The sequence below is a fragment of the Prorops nasuta genome, unplaced genomic scaffold, assembly GCF_024137725.1.
Source record: "Prorops nasuta isolate Cenicafe-Biocafe unplaced genomic scaffold, Cenicafe_Pnas_1.2 PNAS00003, whole genome shotgun sequence".
In the NCBI taxonomy this organism is placed as follows: Eukaryota; Metazoa; Arthropoda; class Insecta; order Hymenoptera; family Bethylidae; genus Prorops; species Prorops nasuta.
In genome coordinates, this window is record NW_027116800.1 from 10,918,926 (window position 1) to 10,937,631 (window position 18,706).

Genomic DNA, 18,706 nt, shown 5'->3' on the forward strand with positions numbered 1-18,706 from the left:
CAGTTAAATCACAGAACGCACGAGGGTTTTCGCTGAAGCGTGTAGCGAATGTCAGCTACCGCGACGAGTATCGTTTTTCATGTTGCTGGATGCCATCCGTGCTTGGAGTACAGTTAAAATCACATCACTTGGCGCCCCTTCCCCAACCCCATGTACACATTTACCAGACGCCATACGCCGCGGGTCTTCGCACCTGATTAAGCAATTAAATTTCCACGTTTCATCCGCGGTATAAGCGAGACGTAGGAACGATGGTCAGGGACGTAATTTAAACGGTTATTCAATCGTTTCGCGTAGCTACATAACACACGAACAGAGAGGGAGACGAGTCTTGAAACCCTGAAACTCATTATTATACCAGCGAATAATATTCCAACACATTTTTCCTCGTATCCCGCGGTCAATAGAGATTGCAGTATTATAACCTTATATGTGTATGTAGACACATGCAAGTATGTATATATATATATACATATATAAGTGCGGATTTACCTCGAGACCTTGCGCGTGCTATCGGTGATCGTGAATGACGTTTAGAAGCGCGTATCAAAGTGGGTTAAAGAATTCGCGCACTTATAGAGTTGGTATATGTTTATAAATGCGCAATAAATATGGATTAGTTGGGTGGATGTACGGTAGCTGTGGGGGATTAGAGCAAATGCGTCGTTTTTCATTCCTCGAGATATCACCACAGTGCTGGAATGGCACGGAAACAGTTAGTCTGATAAATTGCTCAACTTATCTCCCTAAGCAATTTGATGAATATGCGACGGCTCATTCTCTCTTACGTGCACCGAATCCACGATATAAACGAGGTTGTGTGCGAGCATGCGTACTTTTTTCATTATTGAAGATTATTTCGCTCTTTTAAAACTTACATATATATATATATATATATATATAAGGGTGTCCCACGAACGATGGCCATGTCAATACCATCGGATAGGGGATAAAAATCTGAGTAAAAAAGTTTTAAAAACATTTTTGTTACACTTTTGGTTCAAAAGTTATTTGCAATTAAAGATTCTCGATTACAGTAGCCTTTCTTAAAGAGAAAGATTTTTTTGGTCGCATATATAAGGCCAAAGATTCTGTGAATTAGAATAATAGGAAAAACACTAAGCCAAACATCCACTTGAGCCTATGAAGTGGTTCAAGGCCGATCGGCAATTTGGAGTGCGGCGCCATAAAAAAAATCAAAACATAAACACACCACTTGAATAGTCTCAAGTGGATGTTTGGCTTTGTTGTTTTTCTTAGTATTTTAAATCACAGAATCTTAGCATTTTTGGCCTTTATGCGACCAAAACAATCTTCCTCTTTAAGCCAGGAACTACTATAATCGATATTCTTCAATTGAAAATAATTCAGTTTTCGGATTTGTGTGCGAGCAGCTTCTACCCTCTCCCCGCTCCGAAAACATCTTTTTCTCCCAACATGGCCGCCGCGACGTTTCCCTTTTTGAAATCCTCGACCGCGGCCGATCGGACTTTTTGGCTTTTTCTCGCTTTTACCGCGCGCCAGTGCGATTTCGTCGCTCTTCCGCCATTATTTCGCCGGAACTCGCACTCTTCTTCACTTTTAATCGAGAAAATTGCTCAAAACACGATAAAACGTCCAAGTGAAGTGTCAAGTGATACCGGAAGCGTTCGATTCTCCAAGATTCTTACATCATACTGCGGTGCAATATGTACAGTGTTGTTAAAAACGTGAATATCTGTAGAAATTCGATAGAATATCGACATGAAGTATGCAGCAGTGGAGTTGAAAAGTTTCGTTTTCGGATTTACCCGGGCACGTTCTGCCGCTCCGGATATTCCTCCGCCATCTTTGTTTTTACCTTTCGAATCCGCCGTTGCGACAGTTTTTTTTAAATTTACGCGCCCACGACCAAAAGTCACCGGATTTCTCACTTTTCTCACCCGCGCGTGCAATTTCATCATTAATTTTCATTCATTTCACCCGAATCAGCGTTTTTCTTCATTCATTATCAAATAATCTTCCCAAATACAGTGCGATAAGTGAAAAACTCGCGAATATCGTCAATGCGTGGCGCGTGTGTTGTGAATTCGCACTTTTCTTCTATAATAATTCATTAAATAATCTTTCATAAGACAATATAGCATCCAAGTGCAGTGTGCGGTGAAAATAAAAGTTTTTACTCTCGTAACAATTCGTGTAGTGATTGAAAGTATTAGTAACAGTCGCCAGTGGCGAACGCGTGTGCCACGTGTTTTTGTTGTGTTGTGGGTCCTGCGCTTGCAGCGGTCAAAGGCGAATGTCTCGAGGACTCTCACCTCCTCTGAAAGTCTTGCTGTTTTTATTTTAAAACCGAATAAACTATAAAATTAAAGTTCAGTTGAATGATTCAATAAAAGCATATAATGAAAGCGTAATATTGTCGAATCGATAGATTATAATGTTTTGTCCATATAGTTTTAGTTATAATGAATTTGGATGTGTTAATCGGTGAACATGCATGATTATTGATGGAGTGATTTTCATGTTTTTGCAGATACGTAGCCGTTTGGATGCTCGCGATAGCGATGCTGAGGTGTCAGGTGAGAGAAGAGCGGAGAGAATTTATATATAACATACACGTATAGGAGGTAAAGGGGGAGAGGTAAGTACGGCAGTATCTATTCATGAGTTTAATGTGGTTCAAAGGCTGCGAGTGCGGACGGCTCGGAGAACGAGGCAAATGCCGAGGAGGCATCGCTCGAAGACTCCACCGAGGATTACTGGGCAGGAAGTGGATCTGGTCCGGAGGAAGACGAAGCAGCGGCTCATAATGAAACCAGAGAGGCTCTGACGCACGAAGCCAGCGATCACGAAGCAGTAAGCAAATTAACGTCAAAACCCTTCGTTTAATTACTATAGTTCCCTCTTTCGTCATAATTACAAGCGAAATTCCATCAAGCTCATGGCTACTATAATTTTACCCTTCGTAAGAGGAGCTTGAAGAAATCATCCCAACGTTGATTTTCATTGGAACATTAGAGGGACGTACACGCGAAATAGTCATCATGGTGCGATCGAATATAACAGAGCGATCGAAGCACGTTAATTCGATGATTAGCGCGATCGATCGAGTAACGTGTCATCGACGTTTACAGCATCAGGGGATATATTATGAAAATTACAGCTCGATGCCGCCGAATGAGATTTATTGGGGAAAACAATTTTCATGGAGGTGGAAAATTGTTGGTAGGAAACGCGTGGTACGGCTATATAATTAACCGATGTATACTTGTAGATAGGCAAGTTGGTGCGTTTTGCTTTTTCGTAGAATGCGCGCGCATGAGCTGCAAGGCCGTCCGTGCCAGGTGGCTTGTCCGTTATGGGATTTCGATGGGGCAAAAGGAAAAGTTGAACGGGAGAGTCATGTCCGCGCCAACCAAGCGGAAAAATAAGATAATCCACCGAGAAGATACGTCGGGGTGACTGAATCTCCGCTTTTACATCCATTATCTCCTTTTTGCCATGGCAAATATCTATTACGGTTATATTTTAATCTATGCTTGTCATAATATATTGCGTATTAATCTTTTCGATACACCATTCTCTTCCAATTACCATTAATCTCACGAAAACTCTTTCGTTCCATTTAAACTTATTTCTCTCGTGACCCGTACCAACGCTGTCTTTCGATCATCTTCCAAATTTCTGTTTTTTCGTTCATATATATATACAAATACGCGCGTGCATAATAAATTGTGTAAACCACGAAGCACTCCTGACTGAGCTATTGAAACTTGCTCGTATAGAGAAATTTGTCGATTTGCTCTAGAGGGTAGAGTGGAGAACGTTACAAATTGCGAGAGAGGATCGATAAATCCGTATGGTATATACATACAAGGAGGAAATGTTGAGATGTCCCGTGTTTACCATTGAGAGGCAAGATCTGCAGGATATATTACGTAATTAAGACATAATCGCTTACTTAAGGCACGTTAAATGAATGGCAAGCTGAATCGACCTTAAGAGAGCGCATTAATCTATCGATTTAACGAGAAACAATTTCGCACTAGGAAGACTCGCGCATTCTTCGCGTCGATCCCGTTTGACTAACTAGTTTAAGTACACGATCTTGATCTCGAAATATAGGAACTAGTTTCCTGCACGAAGGACGCCAACGTAAATCCAGGCTACGAGGGTTCCCAAGGTTTCCCACCATCTTCAACATCTCCCACCTTGCCTCTCTCTCTCTCTCTCTCTCTCTCTCTCTCCCTCTCTCCCTCTCTCGAACATCGCTTTGCTTCTCTCGAGCCAATAGGATGTTTTTGCAGCACCACTCGGAAACAGGAAACAAAGTACGGGGAAGAACCGATAATAAAACAGAACCGATAATAAAACAGAACCTTTCAATTTGCGACACTTGAATAAGGGTATTTCTTATGGCAGCCAATGGACTCGAGAGCCAATTTCGCATTTTTAAGAAGTCACCGTGGAACGTCCTGGTGGGCTATAGCTGCCTGCCTATTTAATTACACGAGGCATCCATTGCGAAATAGCTCGCTCTGGCGTAATCGCTGGTCCGTCGAGTCCCGCCAGCGTTTAAATACGCTGTGCAGCGCGGGGTCCTTATACCTCCGGAGATGAAATAATTAAAACCATAATCAACCCTATACCTCCCCTCTCGGTTATTCCTTCCATACAACACTCTATCTCGCCCTCCATTCTCCACTTCCCTATCCTACATATATTTATATACATACACACATAATACACACACAAATATATATATATATATATATATACATGTAGTATATATACGCTCATCTAATTTCAATAAACCTCACCCGCAGCGAGAGCGACGAGATGCATTCCTGTAGTGAGAAGGAATCTGACGGGAATACTTGAGCCGTGAATGAAAGTTCGTTCCAATGTCAGGTAATTTAATGTGACGAGGTTGTTCCGACTGGCGTGCAAAGGGAGAAAATCAAAGAGAGTGAAATTATGAAGGATATATACTGCCATGTCCAGCCCTTATCGAACACGAGTATACACTTTTCTCGTATTCTGCGAATAAGCTTGTCCGATCAGCCAAAAGAATTCTCAATCGATTGTTTAAACACCGTAAAAAATTGCAATACTGATACAATCTCCTTTGAATTCAATCATTTTTATTTATAACAAAGAACTTTGCTCGTAAAATGCATCTGCGAAATGCTAGCTTGTGTACAGAGCACATAAAATACGGAGTTTGCATAAAATATTTATACCGAAACTGCATTATCTCTTCGAGCTAGTAAACATTTTTTTTATGGCAACATAAACCATTCCATACTTGATGCCAAGTCGGATATTTTCCGAGGATTTACTCCATAGCGCACAATAGCATCTGTCTCACTACAATCGTTATATATGTATATATATATAGTATATATTGTAACAAATACATAATATTTTCGCTTCACCGTGAAAACGTTAAACTCACCGTGACGTACATTTCAAGAGTTTTAATTGAATTGCGCCACGCTTGTTAGCTCCAGGATTAATGGTGGAAAAATATCGGAGCAGTAGCAGCATCGTGGGATTCGTATACGAGGAATCGAACCCTATCGAAAACCGTATGGTTAGTGTCAGAGGTTCGCGATAATGTTTCAGTTTGGAAGTTGGAAACGCAAACTAGGTGCTCCACCAACGAAACTTTCAATATACCTTCTCGAAAGCATATATGTGTATACAGTTAATCCTCCTGGCGAAAGCATTTCCCAAGAATGTATCCCGCAGAACAGCCTCATCTACAGGAAAAATTTGCTGATTTTAGCAATAAAGCGAATAAAATTCTCGAGTGTTTAAAAGTCTATTAACGGGGCAGAAATAATAATAATATCTACAGTATAAGCTAGAAAATCCAGGTTAAGTCTATAAAGTATCGGTTTATGAGGTCTCTCTCCTTAATTAGCGAATAGGTGGATGTAACACGTACGTATATATATATATATATATATATACTAAACGAAGAATGGGTATATCCATGGTGTACGTACAGTATACTTATATATATACACCACAAATAGAAAAGGAGGAGGAGGACAATCGGGAAGCGAACGGTAAAATTTGCAGAAGAAAGAATAAGATGAAAAAGAGACGAGAAAGAAAGGAGCGCGGATGGAGAGGAAACGACGAGGGTACGTATCGGGCATATCGGATGGATGCACGCAGGCCGTTTGCAAGTTCCTGGAGTAGGCTCGCGCGCTCATGTTGCGAGGTGTAGCATGAGCGAGTTTTTCTTTTGCTCCTTGAAACTCGGACGATTCACTGCCTCACCGAAGGCTGGAGCGTGCGTCTCACGTACTACGTAGCACGCGCATCCTACGTGCGCGAGCACTCTTCTTTTTCTCTCGTGTTTATATTTTTTTCGCACCCTTCCTTCCTCGTCCCTTCTTTCGTTGTTTCTTGCGCAGCAATTCTCTTTGCCGCGGTACTACAGTATAGTATGTTATATGCGTATATATACATGTGTTGTGTTTCCGCTCATCCTCTCTCCCCTCTCCCGGTTCTTCCGTCGAGCAATTTTTGTCCGAACCGCGTGCGCAAAGGCCGAGTCGATGGAACTCGTTAACGTGGGAGAGGTCAGTGTGTTGCGCGGCAGGAAGAGATGGCCGCGGACAGGAAGAATCGGCCGATCTCTCTCTCTCTCTCTCTCTCCCTCTCCCTCGGCTCTTCCCGTCCGTACTGCTTTTCAGCAGATCAAATTAAACACGTTCCATGCATCCAGCAGCGAGCTCGCGCGCACGCGGTATGCTCTGGAGGCAGCGAGCCTAGCTCGGTTGTAACGATCGCGAGATAGCGATATCCGAGTCTCGCATTTACGAGGAGCTTCTGCTTTTAAGGCGTTTTACGAGAGCGGAACTGCTATGACTACCTGTAATTTTACGCCTATCTTTATGACAGACCATACTTTTTCCCTTTCATCTGTTTTCCAGGTGGTGTACGTCGGAGACGGTGCTGCCTACGTGCCGGTCCCGGCCTTGAAGAGTCGTCCGGCAAATCCTAATCTTCAGGCCCTGCAGACCCTGCAAGGTCTGCAAAGTTTGAGCGGTGGTGGTACGGGTGCAACGGCCGATGACGATTGGAGGAGGCACCCAGAGACCTGGGATCGCGAGCACAGAAGATACAGACCCAATACAACCAGAGTACAACGTAACTATCTCCTTTCATCTTATCTCACTTTTCTCCTGTCATCACTCGCATTCCACGCCATATCCACAAAAGCTATTATTACCAGCCTCTTATATATACCATCCTTCATTTTATTCACTTTATTAAAAGATCAAATTCCTCCTCGAAACTTTCAAACATTCCTCATCAATCACCCTATCATTATTATATTGTCCGAAAAGTCCATTCAGCCCAGTGATTCGTTTCATCGCTCTTCTCCTATTATATATATATATATGCATATGTACGTACGTTAGAGTACATCAGGATGGAATTTGGAGCGAGAGATGGCGTGGATCATTGAATCTCTTGCCTATTTTTTTTTCTGCAAAACGCTGCGAGTTCCCATTGGGGGATCCGTTATTTTTTCATGGAGCACGAGCACAAGAAGATGGAAAATGAGGTGGGAGCGAGGCAGAAAAGTTGTGGGACGGTCTCGGTCGGTCGGTCGCTTGGTCGCTCGGCCAGTCAGTCAGTCAGTCAGTCAGGCAAGTAGGCAGGCAAGCAGTCAGGAGTTGATGATAATTTCGAGTGGGAATAATTTGAGTGGCGAATGTTGGGGGATTGCGCGGAACGAGAAGAGTTTCGGTCTTACCGCAAATGCCGCCGCTGGGGAATTTCGAAAGGCTGCTTCACTACCGTTAGATCGGATCCAATTAAAACGGTGTCGGAAAGTCGCACGATGCGAGAGAGTCAGTAGACACGCCTTCGCCTCCAATCGCGTACGTTTCTTTGATGGCGTCGACGTTACCGTCGCACCAGCTAGTCTCTAACGCCACCGTCATCGTCACGAGGATCATCGAGACCTCCCCGATCATTATATCCTTCCTCATGATCCTCATTATCCGCATAGCGATCCTATTGCCCTGCTATGATCTATCGTGTATATATATATATATATATAGTCTCGTTCAAAGTCGGCCAGTCTCGATGATCTCCCGAGCGCATGCACTCGTATATATATATATATTTATCTAATCGATTTCGCCCTTCGCGATCGACTCTCTCTTTCCGCGCGGCGAGACCCTCGAAAAACAGACTGGAAAGAACTCAGCGAAGCATTCCGACGAGCAAAACACACACACACGCACGGTAATAATGATTCCCTGGCTGAATGATGGCTTGATCGATGACGATGTTAATCTTCCAAAGCGAATAAATAATGGCCGGTGTTAGAATATTTCGCTACGGTTCGGAGGAGAGGGCTCGCTCGTTACGAGTATATGGTGCATATATATACAGATCATGACGATGATTAAGAGATTTTTGAAAAAGTCTTGAGATGTTGCATCGAGTTTGCGTGGCAGTACGCATCTTTGATAAGAACGGTACTCCAGTTTGAAAAGAGTCAGCGACTTGAATGAAGCCGTAAAAGAAGACGGCTGCTATGCTCACCGCGGGAAGTTGAGGCCACCCGCGGTATCGTCAATTATGCGAAAGGAGGCCCATTAGACTTAATGCATCCTTCGTGCTCGTGGCTCTGCGCTAGCGAGCGCCTCTGCGCCTACCAACCAACCAGTCAGACCGTGCGAGTGACTGCCTCGCGATTCTCATAGGTCCAGCCTACACACTCAGGCCCTAGCTCGATCGCGCGTACGTACTCGCTATGCACTCCTACAACTCGTCTTTTCATCCGTCTACAATGTGCCATCGCTAAAAAACACCCTCCACGCGGGAATACTAACCAGCCATCCAACACCGCAACGTCGACCAATTCCTTGATCGATCAACCAGACAATTCTCCGGCTTTCAACAGTTCTTACCAAATTACCCCCCTCTTGCAATAGTCGCTGCAAAGCACGCTTAATATATATATGGACACGGTGCAGTCCAACAGAATGATACTGAAGTGAGAATGTGTAATCATGTACGCGTCTCTTCGTGTGACATAAGTGACTTGCTCCAAACTTTTTCATTTTTGTACGTTTTTACGCGTTTAACACAGATTCTTATGGGAAATCCTATACTTCTTCTATCTATCATTACGTAATTCATAGAAGCTATAAATCAGATTTTTGCAGTAATTTTTTTAATATTAATTAGAATATCAAGAAACTTTTTGAGATATTGTAGAGTTCGTTTCCTCAATATCGCAAATATTCCTAGGACATCCTTAAAGCGCTCCGAGAATATTCACATGTCCAGTGGAAATGCTCAGGATGTTCCCAGAACATCGTTGGCTTTTATAGAGTTGATCGTTTGTGTATAGGGAATGCTCGCCTAGTCAAATGAAAGGCTAAAATATTTTGAACTGTGACCAGAGTAACGATACTACTAAATACCTTAAGTGGATGACCTGTATAAATTCAATTAGAATGATACATCTGAATGCCTATTCATACGGAGATTGTGATTCCAATACCGTAACGTTATAACCATATAATTCCATGATCGATGCTCTAGAAATTTGTAGACTTTGAACAATTCCTGGCGTAAAAACACTCCCACTTATTATAAACACTGCAAAAAGCGTTTGATAAACGATTGAAATACGTCTCATCTTTGTTCAACACAAATCTCTCGCTATATACTCTTTTATTATCTGCGTCTCTATGTCGCCCTCTACAATCGTTCTGCTTTTTCTCTCGGCTCGAATGCTCGGGTCGCCAAAGGTCAGACTCGGTTGGTGTTTAAAGTCTCAATTGGAAAGATACATCTGGATGGCTATTCATGAGATTGTGCATCTACAACACTGGCCAAAACTGTGTCACTCGTGATCAATCGGAATGGCTTGGAAATATAAGAGACGGAAAATCACGAGGGGAAAAACAGAGCCACGACAAAATAACCAACTGTATAATAATCGATGGCTATGCAAATAAACCGTGCTACGAGCGATAAAGTGAAGTCGAAGTAACGGCGCAGCGGAATTATCTCGTCCAAATGCAACGACAAATGATACATGCATCGATATGATTAAAGAGGAGGGGGAGTGGTGGTTATCGCTGGCCGATTCGCAGCTATTTTAACGACTCGAACCAATCATTTCACTCCTATCTCCTTCGCATCTGTACGAATACTCTGGAATTAACGAGGCGCTGCTATTCTCATCTTTGCGCGAAAGAAATTTTTGCAAAAACCGGCGAGCAACCCCGCGGCCTATTCTTCAATGAAAACGATGCTGTTTTATGCAATAGTTTCTACGAATCGAGTTTTCTCCTCTCTCGCCCGCTCCTCCAGCGTTTCTGGCTCGGACCGCGAGAATTGTCGGAAGCTCCGATAGGTAGGAATAGAAGGCGAGTTTCTCGTCCATAGCATATTCGAACGAGAGAGCGCCCCATACGCCGCGATTGCGTAACTCGGCCTATTGTCTACGCTCGAGCGTTTTGCCGGACAATGAGCACGAAACATCCGCAATTCCACGAGTGTGTGTATCTAGGAATCTCTCCAGTTTTCCTCCCAATTTCATAAATAAATGATCGTTTCGCGAGGAAAAAATGACTGACAGATTATCGAGGCTTAATTATACATCGATAATCTTGAAGAGACTATCGCAATTTGTGTCGCGATTAATGATAAGTCGAGCTGGTATTACGGTTATTTGCGATAAACGGCATATCGCGGCTGACGTGTATGGGGAGACCTGTCGTCGGAGGAGGTGGAGATTTTTCTTAAAAATAAAAATAATCAAATAAGAAGAAGGAGAAGAAGAAGAAGAGCAGGAATAGACTGTACTAATTCCTAAGTAGCCTCCGGGAGGATTGGAGGAGTATAAAGAAATGTACCACCGCGCGATTGTAGGGAAAAGTCGTACCATCGAGATTCAGTCCAAGTGTGACTATCGCTCTTATCTCCCCGTGCATCCTGCAGGAAGGTTCGCGGATTGCCTGGCCGCGATCCAAACGGCGCCTTACCACGAAGAGTGCTTATATGAGAGTCAGCCCGATGCACGCTACTGCAACGCATTTTACTTTCACTCGTCATCGACGACCGGTTTTTCCCCCGTCCTTCTCACCCCCTCCCCCTCCCCGCCTCTCTCCCTCGACAATTTCTCATTTTCCACCCATTTCGACACGTCACGCTCTTGCTTACATTCAAGGTCCGATTCCCCGCACCCCAACTATATATACCCACCCATAACAATCCCTCTCCCGTCATATAGCCATCTTTACGAACCATTTCCAAGTAAAGCGTTCTCTCTAACGTTTTGGTCTTTCTTCTTTCAGACATCGAGGCTGAATGCCAGGACGATTACATGAAAATCAGGATCGGATTTAATGGCTCTTTCGCAGGACTCCTCTACTCTGCCGGTAAGCAACTCGATCCTCGTGGAAAAGAAGCAGTGCAATTTTGTAAACATAAATTTTTCATTTTGAAATAGTCTCGAGGTGAATTTATCCAGCATAGCAAGACGATTAAGATCTTCGTATATATACCGAAAGAAATAACGCATGTTGTGTGCGCTTCTTCTTCATCGCTCGATCTTATCTTCCGGCTTTTTCCTGTCCAACAGTTGAGTTTCTGCTCCGTAACGGCTTAATAATTTATCGGCTGAAAAATGATCGATCGAAGCGAAAAAAGGGAATGGAAGGAAAGGAGGGAAGAAGGCTGGGGTAGGGACAGTGTGGGAATAACTTATTTTGCGTTCGGGCGAATCCTCGATCGCTTTGCGCAGACTGTCAGCCTCCGCGATAATGACGACACGAGTGTAGATCCACGCTAATGAGCTTGATTCGCTAATAGCGGAAAGCTAATTATCGTAAATCAATCGGCGCTATATACGCACCCACCGTTAAGCTCTCGAGCTCTTTTTGTTGGCGCACAATTGGATTTACACGAAGCGTGTGCTTCGTTCACTTCCGTTATATATGGGAAGGAGCAGAGGGTCTCTCGTTCTTGCTCTCCTCCTCTCGTCTTCATTTTGCCGTGCGTGATACAATCTTATGTAACTGCTGAATCGAACAACCAAGCGCCTTCGTTTTTTATCGACCCCAACTTCTTCTTAAGGATAGATCCTCGCCGGAGAGTGGTATATGGTATCAAATGGGTATGTGTATGCTATATCCTCGCATCGTTATTGTTACTTTTCATCGATCGATCGATCTCTCGCTGCTCGAGTATTATACATATGCCCGTGCATGTATATATGTACCAACTCTCTAGTGTATACATATACAGTGTACGAATTGAGTAAGAAGAAGTTCGGAATGCGAGCGGAAGAAACGTTTTTCAGGCCGTATACTCGCTCGGGTCGTTGAAATCGTAAGTAACGCGTGATTAGCGAAGCAAAAGTGAAGAAGAGATTTATCACGCTTGAATTTTCCAGTCTCGCACGGTCCAAAGTGTTGTTAACCTTCGCGCATTTGAGCGCGACTGGAAAGCAGTGCACGCGATCGGCAAAAAATCACGAGTCTCACAGCCACATGACCGTTGACCCGTCGACAGCCACTGAATAATCCTTCGAGGAAGCTGCACTATTCGCAGCTCTCTCACTCACCTGGGAACTGCTTCGGAATTACGCGCACAAATCGCAAAATTGAATTCTCCCCTTCAACGTATTACGCCGAAACGAATGCTGACATTTGTTATTCCTTAACTGTGCACGCTTCTATATCTATATATATATATATAGTTCTCCTGACGCGAATCTTCGTCTCCATCATCCGGACTGTTCCAACCTCTCTCTCTCTCTCTCTCTCTCTCTCTCTCATTGTACGCCTATATTATAGTTTTCTTTTCGAGAATAGAGCAGCGCGACGCACGAACCAATCGAGACTAATGCGATAATTGAACGAGGAATCGGGAGAAAGGTTTTTTTGTGCATCAACGGTCAAGTTTATTTGTCATAAATAAATGTAGACTCGAAAATGGTTATATAGATATAGTACTTGCAGAGGGAATAAAATGGCTCATTTGAATATTCTAATTGAGTAAATGCAAAGATATATCTCATCGAAAGATATTCATTTCTTTTATATACAGATCGATATTTCAATTGGTGAGAGTAATATTAATTGAATAGAGATAACGTAATAAACGTGTTTCGTTGAATTTTGTATGAAATTATCACATTAAGCACTTCTTGAAGTTCAATTGCGCGCAGATTTGATCAACGACGTGTCATCCTTATACTGCTTTTGAAATCATAGAACTAGTTTTGTATATTTGGTGAGATACACACTTGTTGCTATACGTATTGTAAATTGCACGATTCACCAAGTCTGAGAATCCACTTCTGAAATTTCAATAAGAAATACGCTTTTATAGGCATTCGTAATTTCCTATGAGAGAGTAGTGTGTGTTGTAAATATGTACTTGTACTCATCGCTTTATTTTTTTGTGTAGGTTACAATACAAGTACGCATACATATTCATCAATTTATCCTTCTCGTGGGTAGAAATCATCACAAATTTTCTACCTATGCATAACACACCTAATAAACTGTGGAAACTAGGTTTGAGTCTAATGATGAACCCTAGCGAGTAGCTTTGCAAAGCTTTAACATTCGTTAATTATTATACGAATATGATGCAACGATGTAATATCGTAACATGTAACTTTTAAAATTTGTGTTTCCTCTAAATAAATTATACTAGGATGAGTTGCATTACTATGCTAATCGATTGAATTATTTTAAGATAAATAAACCGTACATGAATCAACAATTCAATTATTGTGGGTAAATCATAGATCATGCGCAGTTACTATCTGATTTAATTGGTTCCAACTATACTTTTCTCTCAGTGGGAATAGAAAAGGAAAGAGAGAGAGAGACACTCAAACTAATTATAATTCAAATGAATTCAAAGCACATTCTTATACACTGAGAATTTAAATCAGTTGATCGAAATCAATCTCGATTTCAATAATCAATAATCAATAGGTTACTAGACTTTAGCGAATAGTTGATTTAGTCGAATGAAAATGATTTAAAACAATTAAATTTTAAGCAAATTTAATCAAATTTCACTACAGAATACCAAGTAAATATTTAATTAGGAATCGCCGGTCAAAGATTGATTAAGATCAAATGATTTTTTCCTCGGTGCAAATGTCAACGGAGTGGAAAATATTTACGGATGGTGGATTGAGATCTTTGAAGGAGCTACCGTTGCCGAAGGGGATCATTCAAGACAATTGGTTTTAATTACAGGCTACTCCTACGATCCTGACTGCATGTACGTTAACGGGACGGGCCGTGATTACTACGAGTTCTATATTCAGCTGAATCGATGCGGCACCCTCGGTGAGAATACACATCATCAGGACAGCAGAAAAAATCCAACGGTAAGTAAAATAGATGAGCGATGCACGAGCGAGCTAGAGAGGAAGAGTTTGGAGGTTCTCGCGCAGCGTGTGTGCCGTCTCTCGACGAGAGTCATAATTTAATGACTGCAGCGGACGAGCTCGAAAAAATACGAGTCTGTGACTCGCAGAGCCTCGCAGACCCTCTCAACCCTTTCCTTTTATTCTCTCTTTAACCAATATTAACCTCTTCGCGAGATCAAACCACTCGTAAACCATCGCTGGCGGAAGTAATATTGCACCTATATATGTAGGCAAAGATTTTAAGCACGTTTTTCAGCAATAATCGCATCAAGTGCTATATTTCCGATCGACGTGTGAAATGGTCAATAACGATCCGCTCGATCGTATATAGATGAAATATGGACGAGCCCGTTTGATCTCGCTAAGAGATTCGTTCGCACGCAAGTATAATTTCGAATCGATCACGAATGACGGTTTTTCTCCAGCTAGGAGTCATCTAATCGAAAAGAATCTCTATTGTTTCATAGAAGAACCTGATGTGGAACACAATTACGGTGCAGTACAATCCACTGATTGAGGAAGAGTTCGACGAGCACTTTAAAGTGACTTGCGAGTACGGCTATGACTTCTGGAAGACCGTGACCTTTCCGTTTCTCGATGTCGAGTAAGTAACCGAACCCCGCTGTGTGCCATTATTAAGCTTATCTCTCCCGTCCTTTATTATTTATTCCCATAATGCTGCTCCCGCTGCATATCCATCTTAGCTTCCATCCACGCATATATATATACATACGCCGTACGTTTCACGAGGCCAACGTAAACTCTCGAAGAAGAATGGAAGCCTGCCAGTAATAATGCTCGGTTAATTAATTTTTCGATCTATCCGATCGATCTTGAGAGCGATTTGTTTGCGATAGAATTACGCGAACTATGATTCGATAATGGTGCAAGAGAGAGGCTTTGAATTCTTCCATTACAAGCAATCAGTGCTCGGCCAAGAATCAATAGGATTATTTTCATTATAATGATATGGGGGAGATTTGGAAATATCAGAGTGCGCGCACGGTGGCTGCTCGCTGGCGCTTCCGGCGCCATGTAATGGGAGGACGATCGAGGGATCGGCGGATAACGGAGATTCTGATTCCTTTTGATTTCTCAAGGATTATCCTGTTGCAGGGTTGCCACGGGAAATCCCGTAGTGTTCACCCTCCAGCCACCGGAGTGCTACATGGAAATCAGATACGGTTACGGGACCACTGGAACTAGAGTGGCTGGACCAGTTCGCGTAGGCGATCCTCTGACTCTCATTATCTACATGCGCAGCAAATACGGTACGCCTAACTGCAACTTAACTTATATGAAGAGCCGATGAGGCTCTGGCTCCTTCGATCCCCGCCGCCTTTTTCCTCTGCTCTCAATTACGCACTGTACTCCCCCCCCCTCCTAACTCCCTTCGTCCTTTCTAACGGGCTTATCGCCCGAATAAGATACGATCTTCGAAGATTCATCTATATGATATTCGTGTCTGTATCACCCGCCTCCCCAACCGGCCAAGAGTATTAGTTAACGAAAAAGGGAAAAAGGACGGAGAAAAGGAGAGCGGAACTCGGGGATAATTGGAGCGAGTTAAATGCAAATTAACCGCTCTCCTCTGAGCTGCCGATACTCGCGTTAACATTTTTTTCCATTATCATTTACCTTTTTCGGTAATTTTCTTATCAGGCTGAGCCCGATTATCGCGAGCGAGCCATTCACCACGCACGTGCGCGCGCAGCCAACGGTGACGCCGTGCATTTTGCTTTTTCTCCATTAATAATCTTTTTCCATGTCCCCACAGATGGTTTCGATATCGTCGTGAACGACTGCTACGCGCACAATGGCGGAAACAAGAGGATCCAGCTGATAGATCAATTTGGCTGTCCCGTGGACGATAAGCTCATTAGCAGATTTAGGGGATCATGGTCCGAGAGCGGTCTCTTCGAAACTCAGGTCTTTGCCTACATGAAGACTTTCAGGTTTACGGGCTCTCCCGCTTTGTACATCGAGTGTGACGTCAGAATGTGCCACGGTCGATGTCCGGTAAGTCGATCAGTTTTGTCTTACGCTCCCCCCTCCCCCCCCCCTCCCACCCATCGAAAGTCCGATATTTTTCTTCCGCATCGTCGCTAATATCGATCACGGCGATTTTTCAGAGTCAACCGTGCCACTGGAGAAACGCGAAAAACGTGGCGAAACGTTCGATAGGAAACATGATCGATGGACCATCAACACCAGCCACGAGTTTATCGGAAAACGTGAATCTCTTCCAGTCGCTGCGAGTTCTCCAGGAGGGTGAAGCGGACACGGAATTGTTCCAGAACTCGACTGCCTCGCGCAGAGGTAAGCCACGACGAGAATTTCAAGTGATTTTTTCACCGACACTGATTTTTCTCCTTTGGACTTTGTAGGATCAGCCGAGAGCGCGAGCGACAGAGTTTGCTTGAGATCGACGGTGATGAATACAATGGTGGGCCTGAGCTGTGGAATATTTTGCATAATGGCAGGAACTTTATTGGCCATGTGCTCGCGAATGAGAAGGCAGGCCAGGGAAAAATTGCTGTCCGACAGCATAAGCTACATGACGCATAAAGGCAGAATCAACTAAAACGCGCGAAACATCTCTTCGTATAAGAGCCAGTTTCTTCTCCCCTTTGTTGGATTTCCGTCGGTAGGAGTACGCTACTCTCCCGCCTCCTTGTAACCATTCGAGGCGACTAACACCACCACTGGTATTATCATTCCCGGTTGGCAATTCAGAAATCTGCAGTTCATCGACCTGATCGGTAACACCTTACCGACGGTAAACCTATCGATCCCGAGGGACCAAGTTCGTCGTTTATACACACCAATGTTCTTTTTAAGCATACTCTCATCTCTCGCAAACATAATTTTTGTTTGACGTATTGTTTAGTTGGTTTTTCTCTCAAAGAAAATCGCTCGTCGCATCAGTGTTTAATTTAATTTAATTTATTGTACGCGATTTTTTGATTAATCGGATTACGATCGATTTCTGTACTACTTGCGCGCTCGCGAGGTCGGTAATATAGAAATCTCTCGATAAGGTAGAAATTTTGAACCACGTACGTGTAAACATTTATTTTTACAACTATTTTAATCCGTATTAGTGTTACATCACAGCAAGCATTAATTCCGTTTACTTAAAGGCTATTTTCGACCAGACTTTCAAATCAAAGAAGTATAATTAATATTTAGCTTAATTTTTCTCTCTCGTGGGCACTTATCGTGAGTCGATAATGACCAACGTCGTCGATCAATCCAGCGCTCCGCTCTCTTGCCAGGATCTCGAAAACTGAATGCATTATGCTCCCTAACACGGACACTCAAGCTTAAATAAACAACGAGTCAATTCAATTACACTTGCTACAACTCACTATAATCCGATAAGGAGCTACTCCATGGTGCGTGCAGTTTTTACGCAGATTGAAGTAAAAAAATAAGAAACGAGGACCATAGGTCTGCGCCGCTAATGAGATTTAATTATTGTAAGCATGCCTATGCGTACTTATTGTCTTTAGCCGTTATATTCAGGAACGATAAAATTTGCCAGCCGACAATCATGCTTTCATCGTCTTAATTTCAAAAAGAGGTGTTATTGCATTTAGACTTGTAAAAGTAAATCACGCTCTTGTGATATTACGTCCCTGAATATTTCGCTAATACTGCGTCGAGTTTTGAAACTTAAGGAATATTATTACTAATTACGAATACATATCTTTAGGTTAATCTTACTTTATATATATATATATATATATATATATAACATAACGCCAATGTATGAACATCAACATGGAAATGCGGAATTGCCACGAGAGTACGGTCAGTGAGGATTAAATAATATTTTACGCGGCACTTGTGCGCATTGGCGAGACTCCGTGTATCAACATTGTAAAGCTCTCGTTTTAAAAATGTTTCTCTTTTTCTCCTTTCGGTGGAAATGAGATTTTTGCGACATTTGAGCGACCTTTTCGAATACAGTAAAATATTAATTTCCCCTCCTGATTGTCTCCCTCCATAGCGGTCATATAATTTAATGCTACCCTCATCCTCTATACCGAGAGTTACGCCAAGTATCAGGATTAACCTGTTTTATTAATTATCTGTAAATATAGTATACTGTACGACAACTTCCAATATTTATAGTTAAGGGAACGAGATAGGTTTGAAATTAAATGAACCAAAAAATATCATTGACTCGTTCTCTTTTAAATTTCCATAATCCAATTATTGACGAATATTTGCCGAATGCTTTCTCCATTGCATTTTCGT

The 18,706-nt window shown here is 42.6% G+C and overlaps 1 protein-coding gene across 5 annotated transcripts in view; it reads left to right on the plus strand.

The window, feature by feature from the left end:
* The window catches only part of LOC136785740 (uncharacterized), a 31,292-nt gene extending 12,586 nt beyond the window's left edge, over positions 1-18,706 (plus strand). The window contains exons 1-12 of one of the 5 annotated variants that reach the window (XR_010824702.1): positions 1,649-1,771; positions 2,516-2,561; positions 2,668-2,838; positions 6,936-7,152; positions 11,337-11,420; positions 14,265-14,398; positions 14,908-15,044; positions 15,557-15,711; positions 16,218-16,459; positions 16,573-16,759; positions 16,828-17,922; positions 18,159-18,706. Coding sequence is in view for 4 of the 5 variants with exons in the window: in XM_066746977.1 (XP_066603074.1) it covers positions 1,689-1,771; positions 2,516-2,561; positions 2,668-2,838; positions 6,936-7,152; positions 11,337-11,420; positions 14,265-14,398; positions 14,908-15,044; positions 15,557-15,711; positions 16,218-16,459; positions 16,573-16,759; positions 16,828-17,024 (1,653 nt within the window). In the remaining variant the exon portion in view is untranslated. Of the gene's footprint in view, positions 1-1,648; positions 1,772-2,258; positions 2,354-2,515; positions 2,562-2,667; positions 2,839-6,935; positions 7,153-11,336; positions 11,421-14,264; positions 14,399-14,907; positions 15,045-15,556; positions 15,712-16,217; positions 16,460-16,572; positions 16,760-16,827 lie in introns of those variants that run through there. The other 4 variants (XM_066746977.1, XM_066746979.1, XM_066746978.1 and 1 more) reach the window with 4 other exon arrangements.